Raw genomic sequence first — 24793 nt, forward strand, 5'->3', positions numbered from 1 at the left:
GTAGCGACCCAACGGTGTATCAAGGCACAGTCACGATACAGAGTAAAAATAACAACGAAAACACACACACAGCATCCTTGAATCGAGTATGCAAATGTATCCTCAAACCGTTTTCTTTCTATAATAGATGTGTATGTGTCTTCCCAACGGTGTATCAATGCCCAGTCACGATACAGAGAGAAAGTAACAACGAAATCACACATGGAATCTCTTTAAATGTGTCCTCAACTCGTTTTCTTTTTATAATTAGTGTGTGTGTGTGTGTGTGTGTGTGTGTGTGTGTGTGTGTGTGTGTGTGTGTTCGTAACGATGTATCAAGGCGCAATCACAATACAGAGAGAAAATAACAACGAAAACACATAAGCAGTATCCTTGAATCGAGTATGCAGATGTGTCCTCAAACCGTTTTCTTTCCATAACAGTATGTGACTTCCTAACGGTGCCAAATGCTCTCATTGTAACACGAAAATAACAGAGGAGTGATGAATTGATTGATTAGCTCCTGTAAATTGTTGCTCGCTGCCCCTGCCAATGACCAAAGGAACCATCAAATATCATGAATCGCGATCTTTCTTAGATAATTATGTGGACCCCTTTAATGGAGCACTGATTTGTGGGATTTTTTTCATTATTTTTTATTCCCTTGAGCTGTTTTCTTTACTGTAAGAATTTTTTTTTAGCTACCTCCAATAGCAAGTAACTTAACCCCCTTTAAATGATAACCCAGCTCCCCCTTTTAAATAACAATCTACCTCCTTAAATAGTAACTTGGGCACCCTTTTAATGGTAACCTAGTCGTTCCTCCTTTAAATGGTATCCTAGCCTTTTCTTTCAATTGTGATCTTCCCCCCCCCACTTTAAATAGTAATGTAACCCTCCTTGAATTGTAACTAAAGTCCCCTCAAATATAAAACCTGCTCAGTGAATGAAAAGTTGGTCCCGTAAACAAATGATACCCTTTCCTCCTTTTCATGGTAACCTAGCCCTTTAATCTGCAACTTAAACCCATTCACCCCTAAAAACATACCCTAAACCCCGGCCCCTCACCTCACCAAGCATCCAGGTAATGTACATAATAATCCCGTCATACATTTCGAATATACAAGTTAGTCCTCGTTCCACACCATTTTCTTTCACATGATATCACAGCCGCGGGTTTCCGAATTCACGCCATGACGCAGTGCAATGTCTTCCCACGGCGCACGGGCGTTAAAAAGCCGATTCTTTCGCTTCAAACTAAATACTGAGCGAGGGAGAGGGAGCGAAGGAGGGAGCGTGATGGAGAGAGAGAAAGGGAGGAGATGAAGTGTTGGCGCTGGTGGTGATGGTGATAGTGGTGACAGTGGTGGTGGTGTGATTGGAGGAGGAGGAAGAGGAGGAGGTTAAAAATAGAGTGAGTGGAAGAAAAAAATTACGAAACGGGATCAGTAAAAAAAAAAAAAAAAAAGAGTCGGGGTGTCTTTTATGTATCAAGAAAGTGACAATTTTACACACACACACACACACACACACACACACACACACACACACACACACACACACACACACACACACGGTTCTTCGCTGCACACCTGTCCATTGATAGAGAGAGAGAGAGAGAGAGAGAGAGAGAGAGAGAGAGAGAGAGAGAGAGAGAGAGAGAGAGAGAGAGAGAGAGAGAGAGAGAGAGAGAGAGAGAGGGAGGAGGAGGAGGAGGAGGAGGAGGAGGAAGAGGAGGAGGAGGAGGAGGAAGAAGAGGAGGAGGAGGAGGCTTATTTTAGACCTGCAGGAGAAGGGAAAGTCCGGTTTTGCCTGACCAGACTGTGCAAGACTCTACCCTTGAAAGTCACGGCCACACACACACACACACACACACACACACACACACACACACACACACACACACACACACACTCACACTGACTCATTTCTCCCTAGTCACTCCCCAACAAGCATTCATTGACCCTCTCCCCTCATTCATCACTGTAACAGACTCCAATTTATTCACAAGTTAATTTTCAGACTCTTTCTTTGGCCTTCTTTCCTTGTCTTTTTCTCAAACTCTCCCTCTCTCTCTCCCTCACACTCTCCCCGTCTCTTACTCTCCCCCTAGCATTCATTCATCCCTTATACTCTTATTCATCATCTCTCCTATAGTTTATTTCCATATCAGACATTTCTTTTTCTTTCATCCCTCACTTTCCTTCTATGTCCCTTTCTTCTCACTATTCCACCCCTCAAGCCCTCATTCTTCTTTAGTCATCCCTACGCCTTCACTCCATTTTCCTCCTTTTATTACTTTATCAGACATTTGCCAGTCTTTTATCAGTCCTATGTAGCCTGTTCTGTTCCCTGTAATGACTTTCCTAACTAGACACGCCTTCTCCTAATCCTTATCCATGGTTCTCTTCACTCTCCTTCCCATTCGTTATCCTATCAAGACATTTAACAGTTTCAAGATTCCTCAAGGTTCTTCAAGCTGGACTCGCCCTATTAATTGCACAGATTGTTGATATGCTTATTAGTGAGTGTCGGTCATATTATTGTGTCGATTCCGCGGCCTTCAGTACCTCCACCTAGAGAGTGATCCACCCTCCTCGGCATTGTTCAACCTCTCCCTGTCCTTCCCCATTGTGTTGGCTTACCCTAGACATATACAACCCCTCCCATCCTCTTCCTTAAGGGACGGGTATCGGATTTTTGAGTGAAAAATCAACCAATATATAAAATGGACTTACACTAGCAATGAGGAATCGAGTGTACTTTTGGATACTGAAGTGTAGTAAGCTTCAAGGCGATGCATGAAAACTTGCCTTTAAATACCGTAACGTTGACTGCCTAAAACTTCAATAGATTATATCATTTGACAATAAAAAAAATCAGTGAACAGATTAACCCAAAACAAGTGTCCCTCTCCTGTCCCAAGTATCCCAAGTTCACCATCACTCGTAGCCCCCTCCCTCCCAGCCCCTGACACACGCCCAAGTCCCTCCTCTCGTGGTGGTGCTCCGCCTTCACACTGGTAACCACACCCTTCCCCTTGCCTAAAACTCACTTCTGTCCCTTCACCCATTGCAGCCCCCTCCCAGCCAGTCTATCAGGTTCACCCAACTTTCCTCACCCTAACACACCTCCCTGTCCTTCTGCAAGTATCATAAATCTCCCTTCACCCATTGCAGCCCCTTCCCAGCCAGTCTATCAGGTTCACCCAACTTTCCTCACCCTAACACACCTCCCTGTTTTCCCCAAGTGCCTCATTTCACCTTCGCCTAATGTAGCCTCTCCTCACCCCTTCCTTCACCCTCACCCATCATTCCTCACCCTAACACGCTTCCTTGTCCTTCCCTAAGTGTCAACCCTCTCTTTATGCAACCCCTTCCTTTCCCTCCTCCTTCCCTTCCTCGCGCTCGTCCCCTCCAAAGAGTGAGTGTGAGGTTCGGCGGCGTGTGAGTACTTTTGGTGCGGGGCTGCGGCGGCGGCGGCTGTGGTGGTGCCAGGCGGTGAGCGCGGAGCCAGGTCCCGTCAACCCGCCAGGCGCCAGTCCCCCGCCCGCCCCGACGCTGACAGCAACTCTCGCCGCCACTCGTGTTTGTTTACCCGGCCAGTGAGCTGTTTGGCGCCCCCCGTGTCCACCCCGCAGTGATCTTACCCCGTGCCCCGTGTCTGCCCCGCCCCGTGTCGCACCCAACATGATCCCCGGGCAGCCCCACAGCCCCCCGGCCCGTGCCCCGCGCTGACATGCAGGACATAGGCCGCTACACGCTCCCCACGGACATGGCCCCCGGTGGCCCCGTCAAACTGAGGGTCCTGCATACCCCGCCCCCCCCGCCCGCTCCCCCGCCCGCCGCCACCCTCCCGCGGACACACCTCCGGGAGCGCCGCATGGGCAGGATCCTCTCGGGGCTCACGGATGCCCTGCCCCTGCCCCTGCCCCTCCTCCTGCCCTCCCCTTCCCCTTCCAGACCCTCCACCCCCACCACACCCAGCACCCCAACCCGCCCTCCATCAGCCCCTACCACTCCTGCACTATCATCTCCATCCACCTCCTCCTCTTTTTCTCCCTCTTCCACCTCCTCCTCCTCTTCTCCCTATTCCACCTCCTCCTCCTCTTCTTTGTCCCGCCCCCCCTCCACAGCTTCCACACCCACACGCACCCACACCTCTCTCTCATCCACCCGCTCCTTCACCCCCCTCAGCATCTTCACCCTCTTCTCCAGGACACCCCCCTCTCACCCCCCATCTACACCCACGTCCCCCACGCAGCCCCCACTCACACCCACACGCCGCCCGTCCATACCCACGATACCCACGCATCCACCTCTGACATCCACAAAGACCCAGGGCACTCAGAAAACACCGCCCGTACCCACACCCACATCCACACCCACGGAGAGCCCACCCACACCCACACAAAAGTCATCCACACCATCTACACCCACTCAAACCACACCCACACGCACAGAAAAACCATCCACTTCCACACCCACATCTACACCCTTACCCTCATCCACCTCCTCCTCATCCACCTCCACCTCCCCTCCACGACCCACCACCTTAGCCCTGCCCTCTCCTATCACCACTACCCTCACCTCCACCTCCAATACCACCTCCACCTCCACCACCTCCACCCCCGGGCCGAATGAAGCCTCCCCACCGGTTGACTCTTCGGCTAATGTGTTGCTTGAACGTCTTCAGGCCACAGATCGATACCCGTGGCTGTCTGTAAGTTGTTGTGGAGTGTTTGTTTGTTGTGGTTGAGTTTGTTAAAGAATGTATTGAGGTTGTTGGTGTTGTTTTGGGTGATGATTGGTGTTATAGAGTATGGCTTTTTTTTAGGGGGGACTTGATTTGGTTTTCGTTGTTGTGTTATTGTTGTTTTCATGTTCTTTTTTTCTGTTTTTTTTTAGCTTGTTTTTTTTCGTTCTTGTTCGTGTTCTTTTTCTAGTTCTTCTTCTTCTTCTTCTTCTTTATATTCTCCCTCATAACGTTTTCTCTTCCTCTTCTTTATTATCAACCCCTTATTCATCATCCTTCCTCCTCCTCCTCCTCCTCCTCCTAATAGTGTCTTTAGCAGAGGGAAGACTTTTAAAGCAGGTAATCTCATCATACGCTAATTGGCATTCACTTACCTGGTACTACTACTGCAACACCTGTCTTCCTCCTCCTCCTCCTCCTCCTCCTCCTCCTCCTCCTTCTCTACTCCTCCGGCTATGATGTGTTGTTCTCTTGATAATGATATTGTTGAGAGAGTCTTTGTGTGTGTGTGTGTGTGTGTGTGTGTGTGTGTGTGTGTGTGTGTGTGTGTGTGTGCGTTTACTTTCTTCTAGTTGTGGTTGTTGTGTTGTCAATATTTTACTCTCCATCATTTTTATTTTTTTGTTTTTTCTTTATTTTTTTCTTCCTTTCTCTTTTTTGTCTCTTTTTTCTCTTTGATCTTGTTCCTTCTTTTCTTCTTCTTTTTCTTCTTTTTCTTCTTCTTCATCTTTTCGTTCTTCTTCTTTTTCTTCTTCATCTTATTATTCACATTTTTATCACTATTATTGCAGTTCATTACATTTTACTTACCCTTCTCCTCCTCCTCCTCCTCCTCCTCCTCCTCCTCCTCCTCCTCCTCCTCCTCCTCCTCCTCCTCCTCCACCCAACCAAAGCATACAACAGAGGAAGAGAGTCATTACACCCTCATTCTCCTCCTCCCACTCATGCTCTTCCTCCTCCTCCTCCTCCTCCTCCTCCTCCTCCTCCTCCTCCTCCTTCCCCACTCATACCATTACCCGGATTTAACATCGTCTCAGCCCCACTTGCGTTGTTGAGGAGAGAAGTGTAGAGAAAAGTGAAGAAGTGTAAAGTGTATGCAAGTTGGGGAAGTGTAGAGGTGTGTAGTGAAGTTAAGGACGGGTGTAGAAGTTAGGGAAATGTAAGGAAGTTTGAAAAATGTATGTGTAAGGAAGTTGGAGAAGAATAAGGGAGTGTAGGAAAGCGAAGTAGGGAAGTTTTGGAAAGTGAAGGAAGTTGAAGACGTGAATGGAGGTACTGGGGAAGTGTGAAGAAGTTAGGGAAATATGAGGAAGTTTGAGAAATGTATGGGTGTAAGGAATTTGGAGAAGAAAAGAAAGTGTAGGAAAGCGAAGAAAAGTGTAGGAAAGTTTTGGAAAGTGAAGGAAGTTGAAGACGTGTATCGAGGTACTGGAGAAGAGTGAAGAAGTGAAGGGAAGTTAGGGAAGTGAAGCTGATGAAGTGTAGGGAAGAAACGTGAAAGAAAAGGGAAGGAAAAGGAGGGAAAGGAGAGAGAAGGTGAAGAAAAGAAAGAAAATGAAAGGGGACGAAAGGAAAAAGATGAAAGAGATAGAAAGGAGAGAAAAAGGAACTGGAAGAAAGGGAAAAGAAAGAATTGAATGGAGGGAAAAGGAAAGGTAATAGAGGGTAGGGAAGGACTGAGAGTCAAAATTAATTGGGGGCGAGAGGCCCTTAGGATAAGTTTGGGGAATGTTAAAAGGAAGGGAAGTGGAGGTTAAGGGAACATCAGTGGCTGGGATGGGGACGAGAGCGGGAGGGAAATTGTGTCTCGGTGTAAAAGAGGAAGTGGGGAATTTAGGTAAGGTGGGAAGATTCATAAGGAAGGAGTGAAATTGGGAAAGATATCTTATAGGAGGTGAGGAGGAAAGGAAGGAAAGATAATTAGAGGGAAAGGATGGATCGAGGAATAAATAGAACGTGAAAGAAAAGGGAAGGGAAAGGAAGGAGAAGGGAAGATTTGGAAAGACGGTGTTTGAAGTGCAGGAAAATCATGCAAGAGGAGAGAAGAAAAAGATATGGATGAGTGAAAGGAAATGATGGTAAGTAAAGAAGAAGAAACAGAACGTACAAGAATGAGGAAACGAAAAGTAGAAGAAACACCAATAAGAAACATACAGAAAAAAATGGAAATGCAAGAGGAAGGGAAGACAAACGAGAAGGTTGGGTGCAGGGAAAATAAGATAAGGAGGAATCAGAACGTGAAGGAAAGTAGAAAGGGAGGAGGAGAAAACACGAATAGGAAATAGAGAAAGGGAAATGCATGAGAAGGAAGGAAAAAGAGGAAGAGGTGGAGGGAAAAGAAGATCCGGGAAAAAACAGACGGGATGAAAGGAAAGGGGAACAGAGAAGGAGAAAGAATGTAGAAAGAATGAATTGGCAAAGATTTAAAAACGCAGAATGGAAATAGAGAAAGAAGGAGGAGGGAAAGGGGGAAAGAGAGGAGATGAAGAGAAAGAAGATGAAGAAGAAAGAGAACGCAAAGAAAAGAGGAAACGGGAGAAGGGAAAGGAGTAAAGACGATTCGAAAACAAGATTAGGAAATATAAAGAGAGGAAGGAGCGGAAGGAAGAATGGAGGGGAAGGAGGAGGAAAAAGAAGAAGGGAAGGGGAAGGAAAGCGGAAGTAGGATAGGAAAGGGCGAAGAGGAGGGGTTGATGAAGAGGGGAAGAAGAAGGGGAGGGGAAAGAAAGAGGAGTAGGATAGGAAAGCGTGAAGAGAGGGAGTTGGTGAGAAGGGGAGGAGAGGATGGGGGGTGGGGAGGAGGGGGAAAGGGGGAGGGGGTTAAGTGGTGCATAATCCACTTGTTTGGGTCATCCCCACTTTTGGACTTGCCCTCAACCATGTTTCCTCCTCCTCCTCCTCCTCCACCCCCACCCCCACCCCCACCTTCTCCTCCTCCTCCTCCTCTGCTTTATTTAGAATCAATATTACGTCTATGTCACCCCAAAGAAAGTGCGTTATTATCATTGTTATTATTGTTGTTGTTTGTTGTTGTCGATGTAGTTGTTAGTGGTGATAGTGGTGATAATTGTTGTTGCTGTTGTTGTTAGTGGTGGTGGTGATGGTGGTGGTGATGGTGGTTGTGAGGTTGTTGTCTTAGTGTTGTTGTTGTTGTTGTTGTTGGTGGTGGTGGTGGTGGTGGTGGTTGTGAGGTTGTTGTCTTAGTGTTGTTATTGTTGTTGTTGGTGGTGGTGGTGATGATGTTGTTGTTGGTGGTGGTGATGATGGTGGTGTTCTCATCGTGTTGGTGGTGGTGAGATCAGTAACAGTAACAGCATAATACCTCTAATGACGAGTAATTACCATGAGGGTATAATTAGCGGTGGTGGTGGTGGTGGTGTTGGTGATGACAGTGATGGTGGTGATGGTGATGGTGATGGTGGTAGCGAGTGACAGTGGGACAAAGGTGGTAATGATGACAGTGGCAGTGGTGATGGTGGTAGTGGTGATGATGATGATGGTGATGATGCTGGAACGCGAAAGACAATGAGATGAAAGATGGTGAGAAGAGGAAGGTCACGGCGGCTCCTCTGTGTGTGTGTGTGTGTGTGTGTGTGTGTGTGTGTGTGTGTGTGTGTGTGTGTGTGTGTGTGTGTGTGTGTGTGTGTCATTTCTCTCTGACCAGGAAAGTGCTCTACATTCCGTCTCACTCTCCCTCCTCCTCCTCCTCCTCCTCCTGTCGCCACCGCCGCCATTATCATCATCATCATCATCAGGGTAATTAGTGTTTGCGTGTCTTGCTTCGTTTTAATTGTGATTTTTGAATTGCTTATGAGGTCATCGAGGTTACGTGTATACATGGAGGAGGAGGAGGAGGAGGAGGAGGAGTTTGTGGTGAGTGTGGAAGACATGAGTGTGGGAAAGAGACGACGAGAGAGAGAGAGAGAGAGAGAGAGAGAGAGAGAGAGAGAGAGAGAGAGAGAGAGAGAGAGAGAGAGAGAGAGAGAGAGAGAGAGAGACGAATGCAACTAATAGAAATGACCAGAAAAATAGCAATATATATAAAGAGAATAGAGAACAGAGAATAAGTAAGAGGAAAGTAGCTTGATAAAAGAAGTAACTGAAGAAGGAATGGAAAACGTAAAAAACACAATAAATATAAAGAATGTCGTATAAGGAGGAAGTATCATATTGTAAGAGATTGGAAAGGTAAGGACAGGGGGTGTTTTGGGAGGGAATTCAGGGCCAGAAATAATAATGTTTGTGTGTGAAGACAATAGGAATGAGACAGAGAGGAGAGGAGGACTTCATAAGAGGCATAACAGTAGGGAATTAGAAGGGAGTGAATAAAGATTGAGGAAGGGAACTGTGTGTCTCTCTCGGCCACCTCCTTGGATTCTTTTTAGGAGCAGCGAGTAGCGGGCTTTTTTATATTTTTGTTTCCCTTTTTTTTGTGCCCTTGAGCTGTCTCCTTTGCTGTAAAAAAAAAAATGTAGGATTGAGTTAAAGTAAAGATAAAGTAGATGTAAAGATAAGGTAGAAGGGAGTAAGACTAGACTTGAGTAATGAAGACTGTTGAAATGAGGATAAGGGAGAATAGTGAAGATAGAGGATAATAGTTAGGATATGGTAGAAGAGAGTGGTGAGGATTGGGAAGTGAGGATAAGGGAGAACAGTAAGGATAGAGGATAATAGTAAGGATATGGTAGAAGAGAATGGTGAGGATAAGGGAGAACAGTAAGGATAGAGGATAATAGTAAGGATATGGTAGAAGAGAATGGTGAGGATATGGAAGTGAGGATAAGGGAGAACAGTAAGGATAGAGGATAAGAGTTAGGATATGGTAGAAGAGAATGGTGAGGATAGGGAAGTGAGGATAAGGGAGAACAGTAAGGATAGAGGATAATAGTAAGGATATGGTAGAAGAGAATGGTGAGGATAGGGAAGTGAGGATAAGGGAGAACAGTAAGGATAGAGGATAATAGTAAGGATATGGTAGAAGAGAGTGGTGAGGATAGGGCCGGGCCGGTAGACGAAGGGAAGTGTTCAGGAAAAAAAAAGTCGGAAAATTCAGATACAAAGACTTAAGAATGATAAAAACTTGACGTAAAGGAAGAGAAGTGTATAGAAGAAGAGGAAGAAGAGTACTAGGATGATGAAAGCTTTAGGTAGAGGAAGAGAAGAGTGAAAACCAAGAGGAAGAAATGTACGAGGATAAAAAAGGTTCGATGATGCAAGAATGGCGAGGAGAGATTAAAAGAAGAGGGAAGGAGTGTAAGAGGAGGAAGATATGGAAACGTATAGGTAACAGGAACCAGAAGATAAAACTTAAATACCAATACGAATGGGAGAAGGAAAGAATATGCAAAAAAGATGAAAGAGAAGACGGAAATGAGGTTATCAGGTAAATGAAGGTTAATCAGAATGGGCTCGAGTTTCTGCATAGTGGCGTCCCGCAAGGCTAGTTTTGGGGTCCATTACTGGGTATCATTTTAACCAACGATCTTGACTGGGGTATAGCCATTGACATAAGACAGTTTGGTGATGACGCTGAGGTACTCCAGGAGGGTCTGAAGTCTCTCATCTCAACTATTTAGAAGGTCAAAAGGTAGATCAGTCGTGTTCTATTGAGTGTTGCTTTAGGGCCATGGTACAGAAGAAGGGTCAAACCACCACCAGGGTCATAAAACTACCCCTGGAAATGCCTACAAAGATCGATATTCTCAGACGATTCAGCCTCTCATCTCCACTATTTCCAAAGGTCAAAAAGTAGATCAGTCGTGTTCTATTGAGTGTTGCCTTAGGTTCATGGTACAGAGGAAGGGTCAAACCACCACCAAGGTCATAAAACTACCCCTGGAAATGCCTACAAAGATCGATATTCTCAGACGATTCAGCCTCTCATCTCCACTATTTCCAAAGGTCAAAAAGTAGATCACTCGGGTTCTAATGAGTGTTGCTTTAGGGTCATGGTACAGAGGAAGCGTTACGCCACCACTAGGGTCGTAAAACTACCCCTGGAAATCCCTACAAAGATCGATATTCTCAGACGATTCAACCTCTCATTTTCACTATTTCCAAAGGTCAAAAGGTAGATCACTCGGGTTCTAATGAGTGTTGCTTTAGGGTCATGGTACAGAGGAAGGGTCACGCCACCACCAGGGTCATAAAACTACCCCTGGAAATGCCTACAAAGATCGATATTCTCAGACGATTCAGCCTCTCATTTTCACTATTTCCAAAGGTCAAAAGGTAGATCAATCGTGTTCTATTGAGTGTTGCCTTAGGTTCATGGTACAGAGGAAGGGTCAAACCACCACCAAGGTCATAAAACTACCCCTGGAAATGCCTAAAAAGATCGATATTCTCAGACGATTCAGCCTCTCATCTCCACTATTTCCAAAGGTCAAAAGGTAGATCAGTTGGGTTCTAATGAGTGTTGCTTTAGGGTCATGGTACAGAGGAAGGGTCAAACCACCACCAGGGTCATAAAGCTACCCCTGGAAATGCCTAAAACTACTACGAAATGTTTGAGAATGTGACCCTAAGGAATGAATACGAAGTTAGTTAGTTAGTTAGTTAGTTAGTTAAAGGGTTGTTAGTATAAGAAATTGGATGAGCAAGGAAGGAGATTAGTAAGAGGAGAGAAGAGAATGAAGAGGGAGGAGAATAAGAGTAAGCTAGTTAGTTAGTTATTAAATATCCTGTTGTGGAAGTGTAGGAATGGAGGAAAGGAATAAGCTGCGAAGAGGAGGGAAAAGGAATCCCAGCCGAGGAAGAGAAGGAAGAGGAGACGGAAGTGAAGGAGAAGGAAGAAGAGTAAAGGTGGTCAGGTTGTGGAGAAGGAAGAAAAGGAAATATGGTAAAGAAGAGGAATGGAAAGAGAGGGAGGGAAGTGCTTAGAAGAGGGAGGAGACGGAAGTAAGAGCGGGAGGAAGAGGAGGAGGAGGGGAATGGAATGTGCGAGGATAATATGGCAAGGAGGAAGAGGAGGAGGAGGAGGAGGAGGAGGAAGTGTGCAACGGAATAAAAAATGCGAAGGGCTGAACAGAAAACATTGACAAAGGAAGAAAATAAAGAAGAAACTAGAGAATAAAAGAAGAAAAATAGAGAAGAAAGTAATGAAAAAAGGAAACATTTGCAAAGGAAGAAAATAAAGGAGAAACTGAAGAATAAAGGAAGAAAAGCAGAGAAGAAAGTAATAAAGAAAGGAGACAGATACAAAGGAAGAAAATAAAGGAAGGAAAACATAGAAGATAATAAAAAAAGGAAACAGTTGCAAAGGAAGAAAATTAAGAAGAAACACAAGAACAAATGAATGAAAAGAATGATGATAAAAATGAAAATAAATGAGGAATAAATGAAGCAGAAAAATTAATAACAGAGAGGAAGGAGGAAAATAATAAAGAATGGGGGAAATATACACTAAATAAAAAAAAAGAAAAGGGAAATGGAAAAATATATATCGTAAAAGAAAAGAAAAAAAAAGGGATTGCGTTATGTGTAGACGGAGAAAAGAAAATGAGTAAACAAGAAAGGAAGGAAAAAAAGGAATAAAAATGGACAGACTGAAGATTAGGAATGTAAAGGAGCAAAACAAAGGAGTATATTTGTATAGATGGGAGGAGGGAGGGAAGGGATAAATGAGGGGTAGGGACGGAAGGGTGTGTGAAGCGAAGATGGAGGAGGAGGAGGAGGAAGAGGAGGAGGTAATCTGATCTTCCTCATTCCTCGCTTCTTCCTCATTCTTCTTCCTAATCCTTTATATCTATTCCTATTCTCTCCTTCCTCCCTCATTCCTGGTTTCAATCTTCTTTGCCCCTCTCCCCTTTCTCTCTTTCTCTCCCTCTTCCTTTTATAAATCCTCCCTTATTCGTCCTTCTTTCTACCTTTTCTTTTCTCTCATTCTTTACTCCTGAATTATCTATCTTATTCCTTCTACTTTTCGATCTAATTACTCTCTCTTTCTTTCTCTCTCTTTCTCATTTACAATCGTTCATTATTCTCTCATTCTTTCATTTTCTTTACTAATTTACCCTTCGCTTCTCTCTTTCTTCTCTTATCCCTCCTTTCTTCATCCTTATAATACTCTTATCATAACTTCATTCTTCTCTCTCCTCGTTTGTCTTATATAATTATCACTTTTTTCCTTCTCTCATATTATTTCTTCTATTTTGATCTATCCTTGCTATCTCTATTTCCTCCGTCTTACTTTTCTTAATATTTTCTTACTTGTCTACTCCTATTTGTTACTCTCCCTCCTTCTCTCCCATTCACTCTCAGCCTCACTCTCACCACTCTCTCCCAGCCTCACCATCACCACCATCATCACCATCATCTCAATCACAGCACCGTCACTCCCATTATCATCACTGAACCACTTATTCTCTCTCTCTCTCTCTCTCTCTCTCTCTCTCTCTCTCTCTCTCTCTCTCTATCTATTTATCTATCTATCTATCTATCTATCTATTTATCAATCTTACACACACACACACACACACACACACACACACACACACACACACACACACACACACACACACACACACACACACACACACACACACACACATTTTCGTTCACTCTCCCTCACGTTCTCCGTTTTTTTTTTCCCTCCCTCTCACTACCCCGCTAACACAATTTCCCTCTCTCACCACCACCACCACCACCATCACCACCACTGTCACCACCATTCTGAGACAGTCATTCACTTATATCTGTGTTTTTTTTCTCTGTTTGCGGGTTTTTTTCTTAAAGTCTTTGGTGGTGAGTTTTTTTTTTATAATAATAATAATAATAATATCTTTTTCTTCTTTTCTTCTTCTTGCTCTTCTTCTTCTTCTTCTTCTTCTTCTTCTCTTGTTCTATTTTTCCTTATTGTTGTTGTTGTTGTTGTTGTTATTATTATTATTATTATTATTATTATTATTATTATTATTATTATTATTATTATTATTATTATTATTATTATTATTATTATTATTATTATTATTACTGTTCACCACCACCACCATAACCTTCCTAAATCTATAACACGGAATCAGGGGAGGAAGGAAACATACACAGACAGAGAGTGAGTGTATTCGTGTGATGTGTGATTGAGCTGAGTGTATTTGAGTTAGGGTCGTAGTGTTTGTGCAGTGGCGGTTATGTTTGTGCACTGACGGGAGCATCAATATTAGCCTGTGTGCTGAAGGAGGAGTTGGGGGAGGAGGAGGAGGGAGGGAGGGAGAATGGAGGAAGGGGAAGGAAATCAGTAGCTTGTGGTAAGGGTGGAGTCGTTGATGGGTGCTGGTGGTCTGCTTGTGGAGGGCAAGAATATTTTGGAGTTGCGGGAGGGATTATTTTACAGTGAAGTTGCAGGGGAATAAAAGGGAATCTGGCAAGTGGTTTTAAGTGGTGAAGTGGTAGAGGAGATGAATTGATGGACTGATTAAAGAAGTGGATATGGGTTGGAGAAGTGTTACAGCGGTGGAATAATAGTGGTAAGGTGGATGAAGTGGATTAGTGGAAGAGGAGGAGATTAATTGATGGACTGAATGAAGAAGTGGAGATGGGTTGGAGAAGTGTTACAGCAGTGGAATAATAATGGTAAGGTGGATGAAGTGGATTAGTGGAAGAAGTTATGGTGTTGTGACATGGTTGCGTAGTGAAGTGGAGTAGTGGACTGAGATTTTAAGTGGAGTAGGATAGTGATTCAGAAGAAGGGCAGCAAAGTAAGCAGAGTAGTAATAGAAGAGGAAAGGTGGAGTCGAGTAGTGGAAGTTGTGCTTGAGTAACGATGGAGGGGAATGGAATAGTGGAACAAGCGGAGGTGAAATGGAAGAGAGTATCGGAAAAAAGGCTGGAGTGAAGGTGGAGAAGAGTGGAGCAGTAGAAGTGGAGGTGGACTGGAAGCGTGGAAGAAGTGAAGGAGTTGAGTAGTGGAAGAAATGGAAGAGTGCAGGTGGAGGAGTGTGGAGTAGTGGAAGAAGTGGAAGTTGAGTAAAGTAATGGAAGAAAGAGAAGCGAAGTGGATTGAAGTAGAAGATGTGGAGGAGGAGTTTAGGAGTCGAAAAAAATATAGGTGGAGTTGAGTAGTGGAAAAGATAGAAGTGGAATGGAAAAAGTGGAGAGGATTAGTTAAAGAAGTGGTTAAGTAGAGTGGAAGAAGTAGGAGTGAAGTGGAGTAGTAGGAGATGGGTAGAGTAGAGGAAGAAGTGGAGAGGGAAAGGAGCAGTGGAAGAAGTGGAGGAGGGGTGGAATAGTACAAGTGGAAGAGTGGAAGGGGATGTGTGTCAGTAAGTCAGAGTGGACAGCGGCGATGGAAAACCAGGCCGCTGCGTTTTTGTTTCCGGCCCGAACACGCAATCACCCTCCTCCTCCTCCTCCTCCTCCTCCTCCTCCTCCTCCTCCTTGTCTCTTTCTCCGCCAATCTGTGTGGGACGGAAGTGACCACCCCTTACACCTTTCTCTCTCTCTCTCTCTCTCTCTCTCTCTTCCATTATTATCTATTTTACTTATGAAAATTGGATGCTTTTTTTTGTTATTTCCTCTTCCTCTTGTTTTTTGTTTTCCTCTGAGTCGTCCTCCTTCCTCTTCTCCCTCCTCCTCCTCCTCCTCCTCCTCCTCCTCCTCTTCCCAGATGGTCAAGGCGCTGGGGAAGGAAAGCGAAATCTTTTACATCTGAGAGAGTAAGAAGGACAACACACACACACACACACACACACACACACACACACACACACACACACACACACAAACGAATGATATATGGCCGTGTGTGTGAACTCGCGAACACACACACAGTTTCTCACGCACATACGCTCACACACACACGCACTCACACAGCAGAAGCGCGTTTATGTGCATACGCCGCGGAAGCACACGCGAGCACACAAACGTACGCACATACTTCCACACACATGAAACAGAAGCAAAAAAAAAAAAAATCCACATACCTGTTCTCGCAAGTGTTGTAATTATTGTCAACAAACCTCCCCTCGTTTCTCGTTTCCTCCTGACAATATTATTTTTCTTTCCATAACGGTAAAGAAATGAAATTAAAATGTAAACACAACTTGAATGGGCGGCGACGAACGGCTTGTGGTTACCCGCCTCCTCCCCCTCCCCCAACCCTTTCACCCCCGCGGCGGCTCTGTCTACCCCCCTTCCCCCCTTCCCATCCCCCAATACCCCTTCACCCCCCTCTTCTTCCTGTGCGTGGCGGTCAGCTGTTAACACTGGAGGAAGGCCGCCGCTGAGTCAGTCTTCCTCTTTGTTATTGTTATTTATATATTTTTTTATCACAAGTTTTAAATCTGAGTGTGTTGGTTTTACGCTTGAGGGGTAAGGTCAACTCTCACATCTTTCTTCACTCCCGTCTCTCCCTCCTCTCCTCCTCCTCCTGACCACTCACTGCCTCTTCTCTCTTTCCCACACCCAGCCCAACGCTTTATCTTTTTCCTTCACCCCAAAACTGCCTTCTTTCTCTTCTTTTTTCAACGTCTTTACCTCTTTTCTTTCTCATACCCCAAGCAAACCTCATTTTTTTTCTCCCCATTTCAACACAAGTTTTCTCCTTCCCCCATTTTGATCTCTTTTCTCTCCTCTTCCACCACGATGTATACTCTGCTTTCCTCTTGCACTTCAATTTCCTCATGTCTTTCTCCTCTCACCTCAGTGCAACCTCTTCCTTCTCCCATGCTGATCTCCACCTCTTTGTCTCCTCTCTCCCCATCACATTTTCTGCTTCTCTCTCCCTTTTAAATCTTTTCTTATTTCTCTCCTCTCCCCTCATCCCAACCTATTCTCTCTTACCCTAATCTCCTTTTTCTCTTCAACCCACTCCATACTCTTTTTTCTCCTCCTACTTCAATCTCATCTTTTCTCTCCTCCACCCAACTCATATCCTCCATCCATTTCACTCAACTTCATCTTAACTCCTTATCTCCTCTCTCCCCAACTCATCCTTCCTCTTTCTTCAACCCCATATCTTCTCCTAATCCCTTCCACAGTACTTCAACTCTCCCCCTCTTGCTTTCAGCCATAACTCATTCCTCTATCCCACCTACCTCTCCACCCCTTATACATCTCTCCTTTCTCTCACCCTGCAAGTCCACTCTCCCTTCCTCTCGTAACTCCTTTGTACTCCACTCACATGATATCCTTCCTAACCCCCCTACTAATCTAACTTTCCTAACCTTCCTTACCCCATTCCCCTCCTCTTCTCCCTCACTCCCTTCATCCCTTCATTCCTCTCCATGCTCTTTCCTCTCACTCCCTCCATTCCCCTTCACCCTCCCTCCTTCCTCCATCACCTTTATCTTTCTCTCTCTCCACAAACTTTATTTATTTAGTTGAGTCATCGCCGACCTTAAAGGAAATTCAAAGTCAGAGGTTTCCCATTCGTGACGCCCTTAACAATATATATTCACGGCCTTGAAGTGATTGGTGTCTATGTGAAGGAGGAAATCTAAAAGGGAGAAAGGAGGGAAAGTGGGAAGCAGGGAGAGAAAGAACTGTTGATGAAAGGGGGAAGGAGGGAAAGAGAGAAAGAGCAGTCAATGAGTGGAAAAAGAGAGAGAAAGAAGGATTGATGAAAGTGGAAAGTAAGGAGAAATGGAATTGTTGATGAAAATGAAACGTTTAAAGTCAGAGGAAAGAAATTGGTTAAATAAACGATAATTATAAGAAAGGGAATAGGAAAGAGAGAAAATGTAAAGGGGTAAGAGGAAAGACAATATTAGAATGAAATGAAGAACAAGGAGGAAAAAAAGGATCACTTGGAAATCAGAAAAAGGAAATGGTTGAAATAATGTTAAGAAGAAAAAATGGCAAATAAAAGTAAGTCGAGAATGAGAAAAGGGAGAATCGGAAAGAAATGAAGGAAGGAGTTGTTACTGAGAAATGAAGAGAATGGAAAAGAGAATGGGAAAGAAGGTAGAGTGATTGAAATAATGTTAAGAAGAAAAAATGGCAAATAAAAGTAAGTAGAGAATGAGAAAAGGGAGAATCGGAAAGAAATGAAGGAAGGAGTTGTTACCGAGGAATGAAGAGAATGGGAGAGGAGGTAGAGTGAGGAGAAGTAAAATCGTACCAAAAAAAGTAAGAAGGATGAGAAAAAAAAAAGAGATAGGACGAAAAGGAAACATAATCGCACAAATACTATTGAGGAAATAACACAAAATAAAGAGGGAGGGGGAGGTTGAATGAGGAGAGGGAAAGCTAACAAAAAAAATAAAGGACGGAAGGAGGAGAAAAACAAACGAGAGACGGCGGAAAAAGAGAGAAAAGGTGCACAGAAGAGAAAAAAAAGAGAGGGTAAGAAGCAGGAAGGAAGCGAGCGCGTGAGTAATGGAAGGAGGGGGAATGATGGATGGGAAGACAGGACAAAAAAATGTGTGTATATAAGCCACAAAAGAGGTGAGAAGGAAAATCGAAAGAAAAAGAAAATAATATACAGAGAAAATATAAAGGAAAATAAAAGATTGATCATAAAGAAAACAAATATAGAGAAAAGACAAACAAGGGAAGGAAGAAGTAAATGAAAGCAACAGGAAAGAGAGGATAGACAAAGAATAGACAGAAGATACAAAGTTGGCATGAAAAGAGGGTCATAAATAAAGATAGCACAGAGGAGGGACAAGTAAAGAAAGGAAGGAAGGAGGAAGTAATATACGAATAAGATAGGGAAGCTTGGATTGGTACTCTCGACTGCGTTTAAATCTCCTGGTCCTGAGGGGAAGCTTGGATAGGTACTTTCGACCGCGTTTAAATCTCCTGATCCTGAATGGAAAAGGAGAAGGATTGGTACTTGCGACTGCGTTAAAATCTCCGTGTCCAAAGGCGAGAGAGAGAAATAGCATTGATAACTGTGACCGCATTAAAATTTGGGGTTCTGAGGGGTGAAAAGGGGTAGGATTTGTACTTACGACCGCATTAAAATCTCTTTCTCCTGAGGGGGTGAATAGGAGCAGGATTGGTACTTATGACCGCATTAAAATCTCTGTAACTCCTAAGGGACAAATAGGAGCAGGATTGGTATTTGTGGCCGCGTTAAAATCTCCGAGTCCTGAGGGGGAAGAAGAGCAAGAGAGGAAGGAAGTGTTAGCGTAGCGGCAAGGGCGTTGGCTGGCTGGTTGGTCGGTCTGTTTACTGACTGGCTTCTGCATGTGGCTCAGGCGGGACGTTGAGGGCTGGCGAGGAGGTGGATAACTGCATAAACAACCCTTGAAGTGTTATGAACTCTGGCGCTGCTGTTTTGTTATGTTTTTTTTTTTGTTTTTTTTTTACAGCAAAGGAGACAGCACAAGGGCACACACAAATATAGGAAACAATAAAAAAAAGCCCGCTATTCGCTGCCCCTGTAAAGAATCCGAAGAGGTGGCCGAAAGAGCAGTCAACTACGTGAGAATTTGTTTGTTGACTACTACTACTACTACTACTACTACTACTACTACTACTACTACTACTCTAATGCTTCTTCCCTTTTCTTTTCCTTTGTGCACCTTTTCCCTCTTTCCCGCTTTCATTTGTTTTCTTCTACTAATTGTAAACTTTTCCTTTCCTCATTTCACCCTCCCTCCTTTTCCCATTTATTTTCCCTTATTTCCTTAACTGTATTTGTGCACCGATTCTCTCCTTTTTCCTTGTTTTCTCTTTTTTTTCACATGCTTATTACTTTTGTTTTTAGTTTTCCCTCTCCTCATTCCACCTTCCTTTCTCTATTCATTCCACCTTTCTTCACTAATTCCACTTTCCTTACTCTACTCATTCCACCTTTCTTCACTAATTCCATCTTCCTTTCTCTACTCATTCCACCTTCCTTTCTCTACTAATTTCACTTTCGTTTCTCTACTGATTCCACCTTTCTTTACTAATTCCACCTTCCTTTCTCTACTGTTTCCACCTTTCTTCACTAATTCCACCTTCCTTTCTTTACTAATTTCACCTTCCTTTCTCTACTCATTCCACCTTTCTTCACTAATTCCACCTTCCTTTCTCTACTCATTCCACCTTTCTTCACTAATTCCACCTTCCTTTCTCTACTCATTCCACCTTTCTCTACTCATTCCACCTTCCTTTCTCTACTCATTCCACCTTTCTCTACTAATTCCACCTTCCTTTCTCTACTCATTCCACCTTCCTTTCTCTACTAATTTCACTTTCCTTTCTCTACTCATTCCACCTTTCTTTACTAATTCCACCTTCCTTTCTTTACTCATTCCACCTTCCTTTCTCTACTAATTTCACCTTAATTTATCTACTCATTCCACCTTTCTTTACTAATTTCACGTTCATTTCTCTATTTATCCCACCTTCCTGTCTCTCCTAATTTCACGTTCATTTCTCTCCTCATTCCACCTCCCTTCCATTTTTTTTTACATGATGATAACAATATAGTAACAATATCAGTAACTTCTCATTGCATCACACTTTTCGGCCTGACGTGAAAATATTATGAACTTTACTGCTACTGTTTGCTCATTACTACTACTGCTACTCTGCTACTACTGTGCTACTTCTGCTACTTAAACTATAGTATCATTTTCGAAATTACGTGAAACTGTTATGAACCCTACTACCATCCTTTGTTGAATAATATAACTGCTACTGTTACTACCACTACTACTACTGCTAATTGTGTTGTACCATCACTGTCGACCTTGAATAACAATAATGATAATAGTGATAATTGTAATGATAATAAGAATGATAATGAAAATAATGGTAGTAATCACCGACCCAGTTTTTTGCCGGAGCAGGGAGGGAGTTTTAGAGCTCATTTTGCTATTGTGACGAATACCTTAAGAAAAAATGATAATAGCTGAGGGAGTCGGGGCTAGTCCCTGACCTTAACCGCGCTTCGTATGTTGTGGCCACGTCCCCTGCTGGCGCCTCCTCCGACACGCACTGGAAGACGCTGACGTGTGTTCTTCATACTTGTACTGGTGATGATAATGATGATACTAATAATAATAATGGTGATAATTCTGATGTTGATAGGAAGATGGAAAATGAGGCGGAGAATAAAGGGCATACTAATTATAGAAACGATAAGATGATAATAATAATCACCGCATTAGCAATAAAAGCAACCCTGACACGCAAATAATAGTAATGATAATAATGATGATGTTAATGATACTACTACTACTACTACTACTACTAATAATAATAATAATAATAATAATAATAATAATAATAATAATAATAATAACAATAATGAAAATCTTAAAAATGAAAATGATAATGATGAAAGCAGCAGCAGCCCCGAGAGCAATACCAATTACCATAACACTTAAACAAAAGGTGATGGTTGCCAAAGTAATAATAGTAATAAAAAATAATAATAATGTTGCAATGGAGTATTAGGAATGGTGGTGAAGAAGTGGAGTGTTTAGACGCTGGAGTAGAGACTGGTGGAGTGGTGGAAGTTATGAGGCGCTGGAGAAGAGAGAGTGATAGTGTCAATAATAATAGTAATAATGTGTTAATGATGATGATGGTGGAATAGAAGGATATGTGAAGTAGTGTTGAGGCGTTGGAGTAGAAGGAATAGTTTAGTGTAGTATAGTGGCAGAGTAGTGGTGGAGTGTTGGAGCCATTGAGTGCTGGCCAGACCATCGGGGCAGCGCGGCACCCTGGCTCGTCAGTCCCTGGTGCGGGTGACCCAGAGCGGGCGGCGCGGCGGCCAAGTGGGGACTTCCTGTGGCCGCTGCACCGCCCGGCACGGCCCCGCACCGCCGACAGGAAGCCGCGGCGGCGAGCTGTTGGTGACGCAGCGGCGCGGCTCCTGCACGCTCGACTGCCCTGGGGTCTTGGGGACACAACCTGCGTTACTGCGTGCTGTGGGTGACGGACGGCCGCGAGGGAGGGGGGGGGGGGGGGTGAGTGTGGGTGAGGTGACGTGTGGTGGCGGGTTGATCAGGAAGAGGCGTATGGTGCGTATGGTGGGGAGGTGACGGGTAGGGTGTGTTGGGGGAAGGGTGATCAAGGGGAGGTGTGGGCATTAATAACCAAGAGGGACAAGCGGACTGGAATACTTTGTGATTTCGAACTTATTACATTAAAGGAGGCAGCTGTAAGACGTAGGGAAACAAGGTCCACATTGTCCCTCTCCTGTAAAGAGGATAGGGGGAGAGGTAAGGAAATATATCACTAAGAATAGGCCAAAAAGGAAGGGATGAAGTGGCCTTGACGGGGGGAGGGCGTGGGCTGATGATGGAGAAGTGCAGGTGTAAAAAGCTAAAAAGGGTTGGGTAGGAGAGTTGGCCCTGAAAGGAGGTATCGAGGAGGGGGGCAATGAAGAGATGTGGACAGCATAACCTTTTCCCCGACTGTAACTTCTCTACTAATATATATTCTCTTCTTTCTATACCCTTGAGCAAAAAATAATAAATGAGAAAAGGGGGTTAGAAAAGTGGAGCCGTTTGTGAATTTGTGTATATTATGGGTATGGGTGCGATATTATTATGAAGATATGGGTGAGTGAGTTTGAGTGAGTGGAATGAAATGTCGCAGAGGAGAATGATGAGGAAGATGTGGGCGGTAAGAAAAATGGGTTATGGGTATGGGTGAGATATTATTATGAAGATATGGGTGAGCGAGTTTGATTGAATGGAATGAAATGTCGCAGAGGAGAATGATGAGGAAGATGTGCGCGGTAAGAAAAATGGGTTGGAAAAGTGGAGCCGTTTGTGAGTTTTAATGGGTATATTATGGGTATGGGTGCGATATTATTATGAAGATAAGGGTGAGTGAGTTTGAGTGAATAGAATGAAGTGTCACAGAGGAAGAGGAGGAGGAAGATGTGCGCGGTAAGAACTATGAACGGGAGTCGAGGGGGGCAAGGGGTGGGGTCGAGATACAAAGGAAAGGGAGGTTTTGGGGACAGACAGTTCGTGGGTTACTGCGCTTTGGGGTGACGGGAGAACGTGAGGTGAGGTGACAAAGGGTGGGAAGACCTAAAAAGGGAGAAGGGAGAAGGGAGTGTAGGGGAGGAAGAGGGGAGATTATGACACTTAATGAAAGGGGCTGACGTAAGGGGGGGGGCAGGGGGCACAGTAAGGCGTAAAGAGATCAAGGTGAAAGGGTTGAACACTAAGGGAGAATTACTAAAAAAAAAGGAAGGGTGTCAAGGAGGGGGGGCAGAGGGGGGCTGGGGGGCGACTCAGGTGTGTGAAGCAAGGTGATATTACTAAGGGGGGGGGGGGGTAAGATGAGAGGGGAAAGGTCATAAAGGTCATCAGGTAAGGAGGTTGATGATGACCCCAGATGTGTTTTTGTACATGTAAGGTCAGCACTACCCCCCCACCTCCCTTCTACCCTCCTCTACCCCCTTCCAACCCCTCCACCCCTCCAGCTCCCCTCTCAGATGATCTTTTTTTATGTCCGATTGCTACTTCTTCTTCATTTTTCTCACTCCTTTTCTTTTTCCTATTCTTTTCTGGCTACTTTTTTTATATTTTATTTCTATCTTTTCATCTTTCCTACATCCTTTTCTTTTTCCTATTCTTTTCTGTCTACTTTTTCTATGTTTTATTGCTATCTCTTCTTCATCTTTCCTACATCCTTTTCTTTTTCCTATTCTTTCTGGCTACTTTTTTATATTTTATTTCTATCTTTTCATCTATTCCACTCGTATTCTTTTTCTTTTCTTTCCGGCTGCTATATTTTTTTACCTCCTTTTTGGTTCAACTCAATTTCTTCTTTCTTTTCCACTCCTCTTACTAAACTTTCTTGTTATTATTTATTTTTCTATTATCAGCTCATTTTGCACTTTCTTTTGCTCATTTTCTTCCCTCCCATGACTTGATTTTTATTTATTTTAATTCTCTTATGGTCAACAGATTTCTCGCATCCTTCTTTTCCTCTATTTCTCCTTAAACTTTACTCCTATCTAGTTTTATCTTATTTACCCTTTTTCCTACTCTTTTCTTATACGTTTTCTTCTTGTGGATCGGGAAGGGGAGGAGGGAAGGGCAGGGGAGGAATCGATAAGGGGGAGGGGGAGGGCTGGAACGAGTCTTAAGGAAAACTGGGGCGCCGCAGACTCCTGAAAGTGAGGAGTTCTCCGCCTGACTCACGCTGCCCCCCTCCCCCCTATCCCCTCCCCTCCCGTCCACCTGCCTCTCCACATGCTCCACTTGAACAGACTTTCCTGGCCCCGGGCTGGACGCTGGACACACAGGCATAGCTCCACCTCCCCCCCTCCACTCCCCTCCACTCCTCTCCTCCTCCCCATCATCTGACTGGACACTCCGACGGCCGCCTCTTTCCCTACTCCTTTCTCTCCTTCTCCTCCTCCTCCTCCTCTTCCTCCTCCTCTTCCTCTTCGTGTTCCTCGTTCCCTCCTTTCCCTTCTCCTTTTCTCTTAACTCTCCATACTTTACATTCTTACACACACACACACACACACACACACACACACACACACCGGCAATAGTTGTGTCCGCTTCCCCTCCCCCCCCTTCCCCACCCCCTTTTACACTGGACAGCCGCCTCCTTCCTTCCTCCTCTTCCTCTTCCTCCTCTTCCTCCTCCTTTCCCCTTTTCTCCCTCCGTCTCCAATCTCACACTTTCGAAATAGTTTTGTTTGTCCATCCACCGGGCGACTGCACTGAAAATTTCGCTGATCACCGACATATTTTATCATCATTTCTTTCTTTATTTATTTCATTTATATATTTGACAGACAAGAGCATAACAAACAGAGATAAAAATGCCTGCAAAAACGCTGCGCCAAAAAAGAAAAGAAAAAAGAACAGGAGAAATTCAGTAAAGTTTCATCAAGTTAGATTAGTTGATCAATTAATTCATGTGTCAGTTAATAAGGTCGTTTGTTAGTTAGTTTGTTAGTTAATCAGATATTTAATTATTCATTTATGTATTTGATTTAGTTTCTTAGTTAATTATTTGGTGAGTTGATTAGATAGTTAGTTTTCTTGTTAATCAATTAGTTATCGTTTAATTGTACCTTCCCATAATACCTGCGTTGGAACGGGCAGGTGCTTAAAATAGACACCTTTGATCATTAATCTGTTCATTCATTGTCTCATTTCAAGTGTATTTATCGGCCTACTTTCTCTGGATGATA

The 24793-nt window shown here is 43.9% G+C and overlaps 2 protein-coding genes across 2 annotated transcripts in view; both read left to right on the forward strand.

Annotated features, from left to right (window-relative positions):
- Positions 1-24793, forward strand: part of LOC126987977 (uncharacterized) — a 199689-nt gene that overhangs the window by 150551 nt on the left and 24345 nt on the right. The window lies entirely within an intron of this gene.
- LOC126987978 (mucin-2-like) lies at positions 1782-5150 on the forward strand. Its single transcript, XM_050845683.1, has one exon. The coding sequence runs from the start codon at positions 3718-3720 to the stop codon at positions 4735-4737; it is 1020 nt and encodes a 339-aa protein (XP_050701640.1). The 5' UTR covers positions 1782-3717; the 3' UTR covers positions 4738-5150.

The sequence above is a fragment of the Eriocheir sinensis genome, chromosome 67, assembly GCF_024679095.1.
Source record: "Eriocheir sinensis breed Jianghai 21 chromosome 67, ASM2467909v1, whole genome shotgun sequence".
Classification (NCBI taxonomy): Eukaryota; Metazoa; Arthropoda; class Malacostraca; order Decapoda; family Varunidae; genus Eriocheir; species Eriocheir sinensis.

Excerpts from the sequence above, each read along its gene's own strand:
- LOC126987978 (XM_050845683.1), top strand. The coding sequence starts at position 3,718 with ATGCAGGACATAGGCCGCTACACGCTCCCCACGGACATGGCCCCCGGT.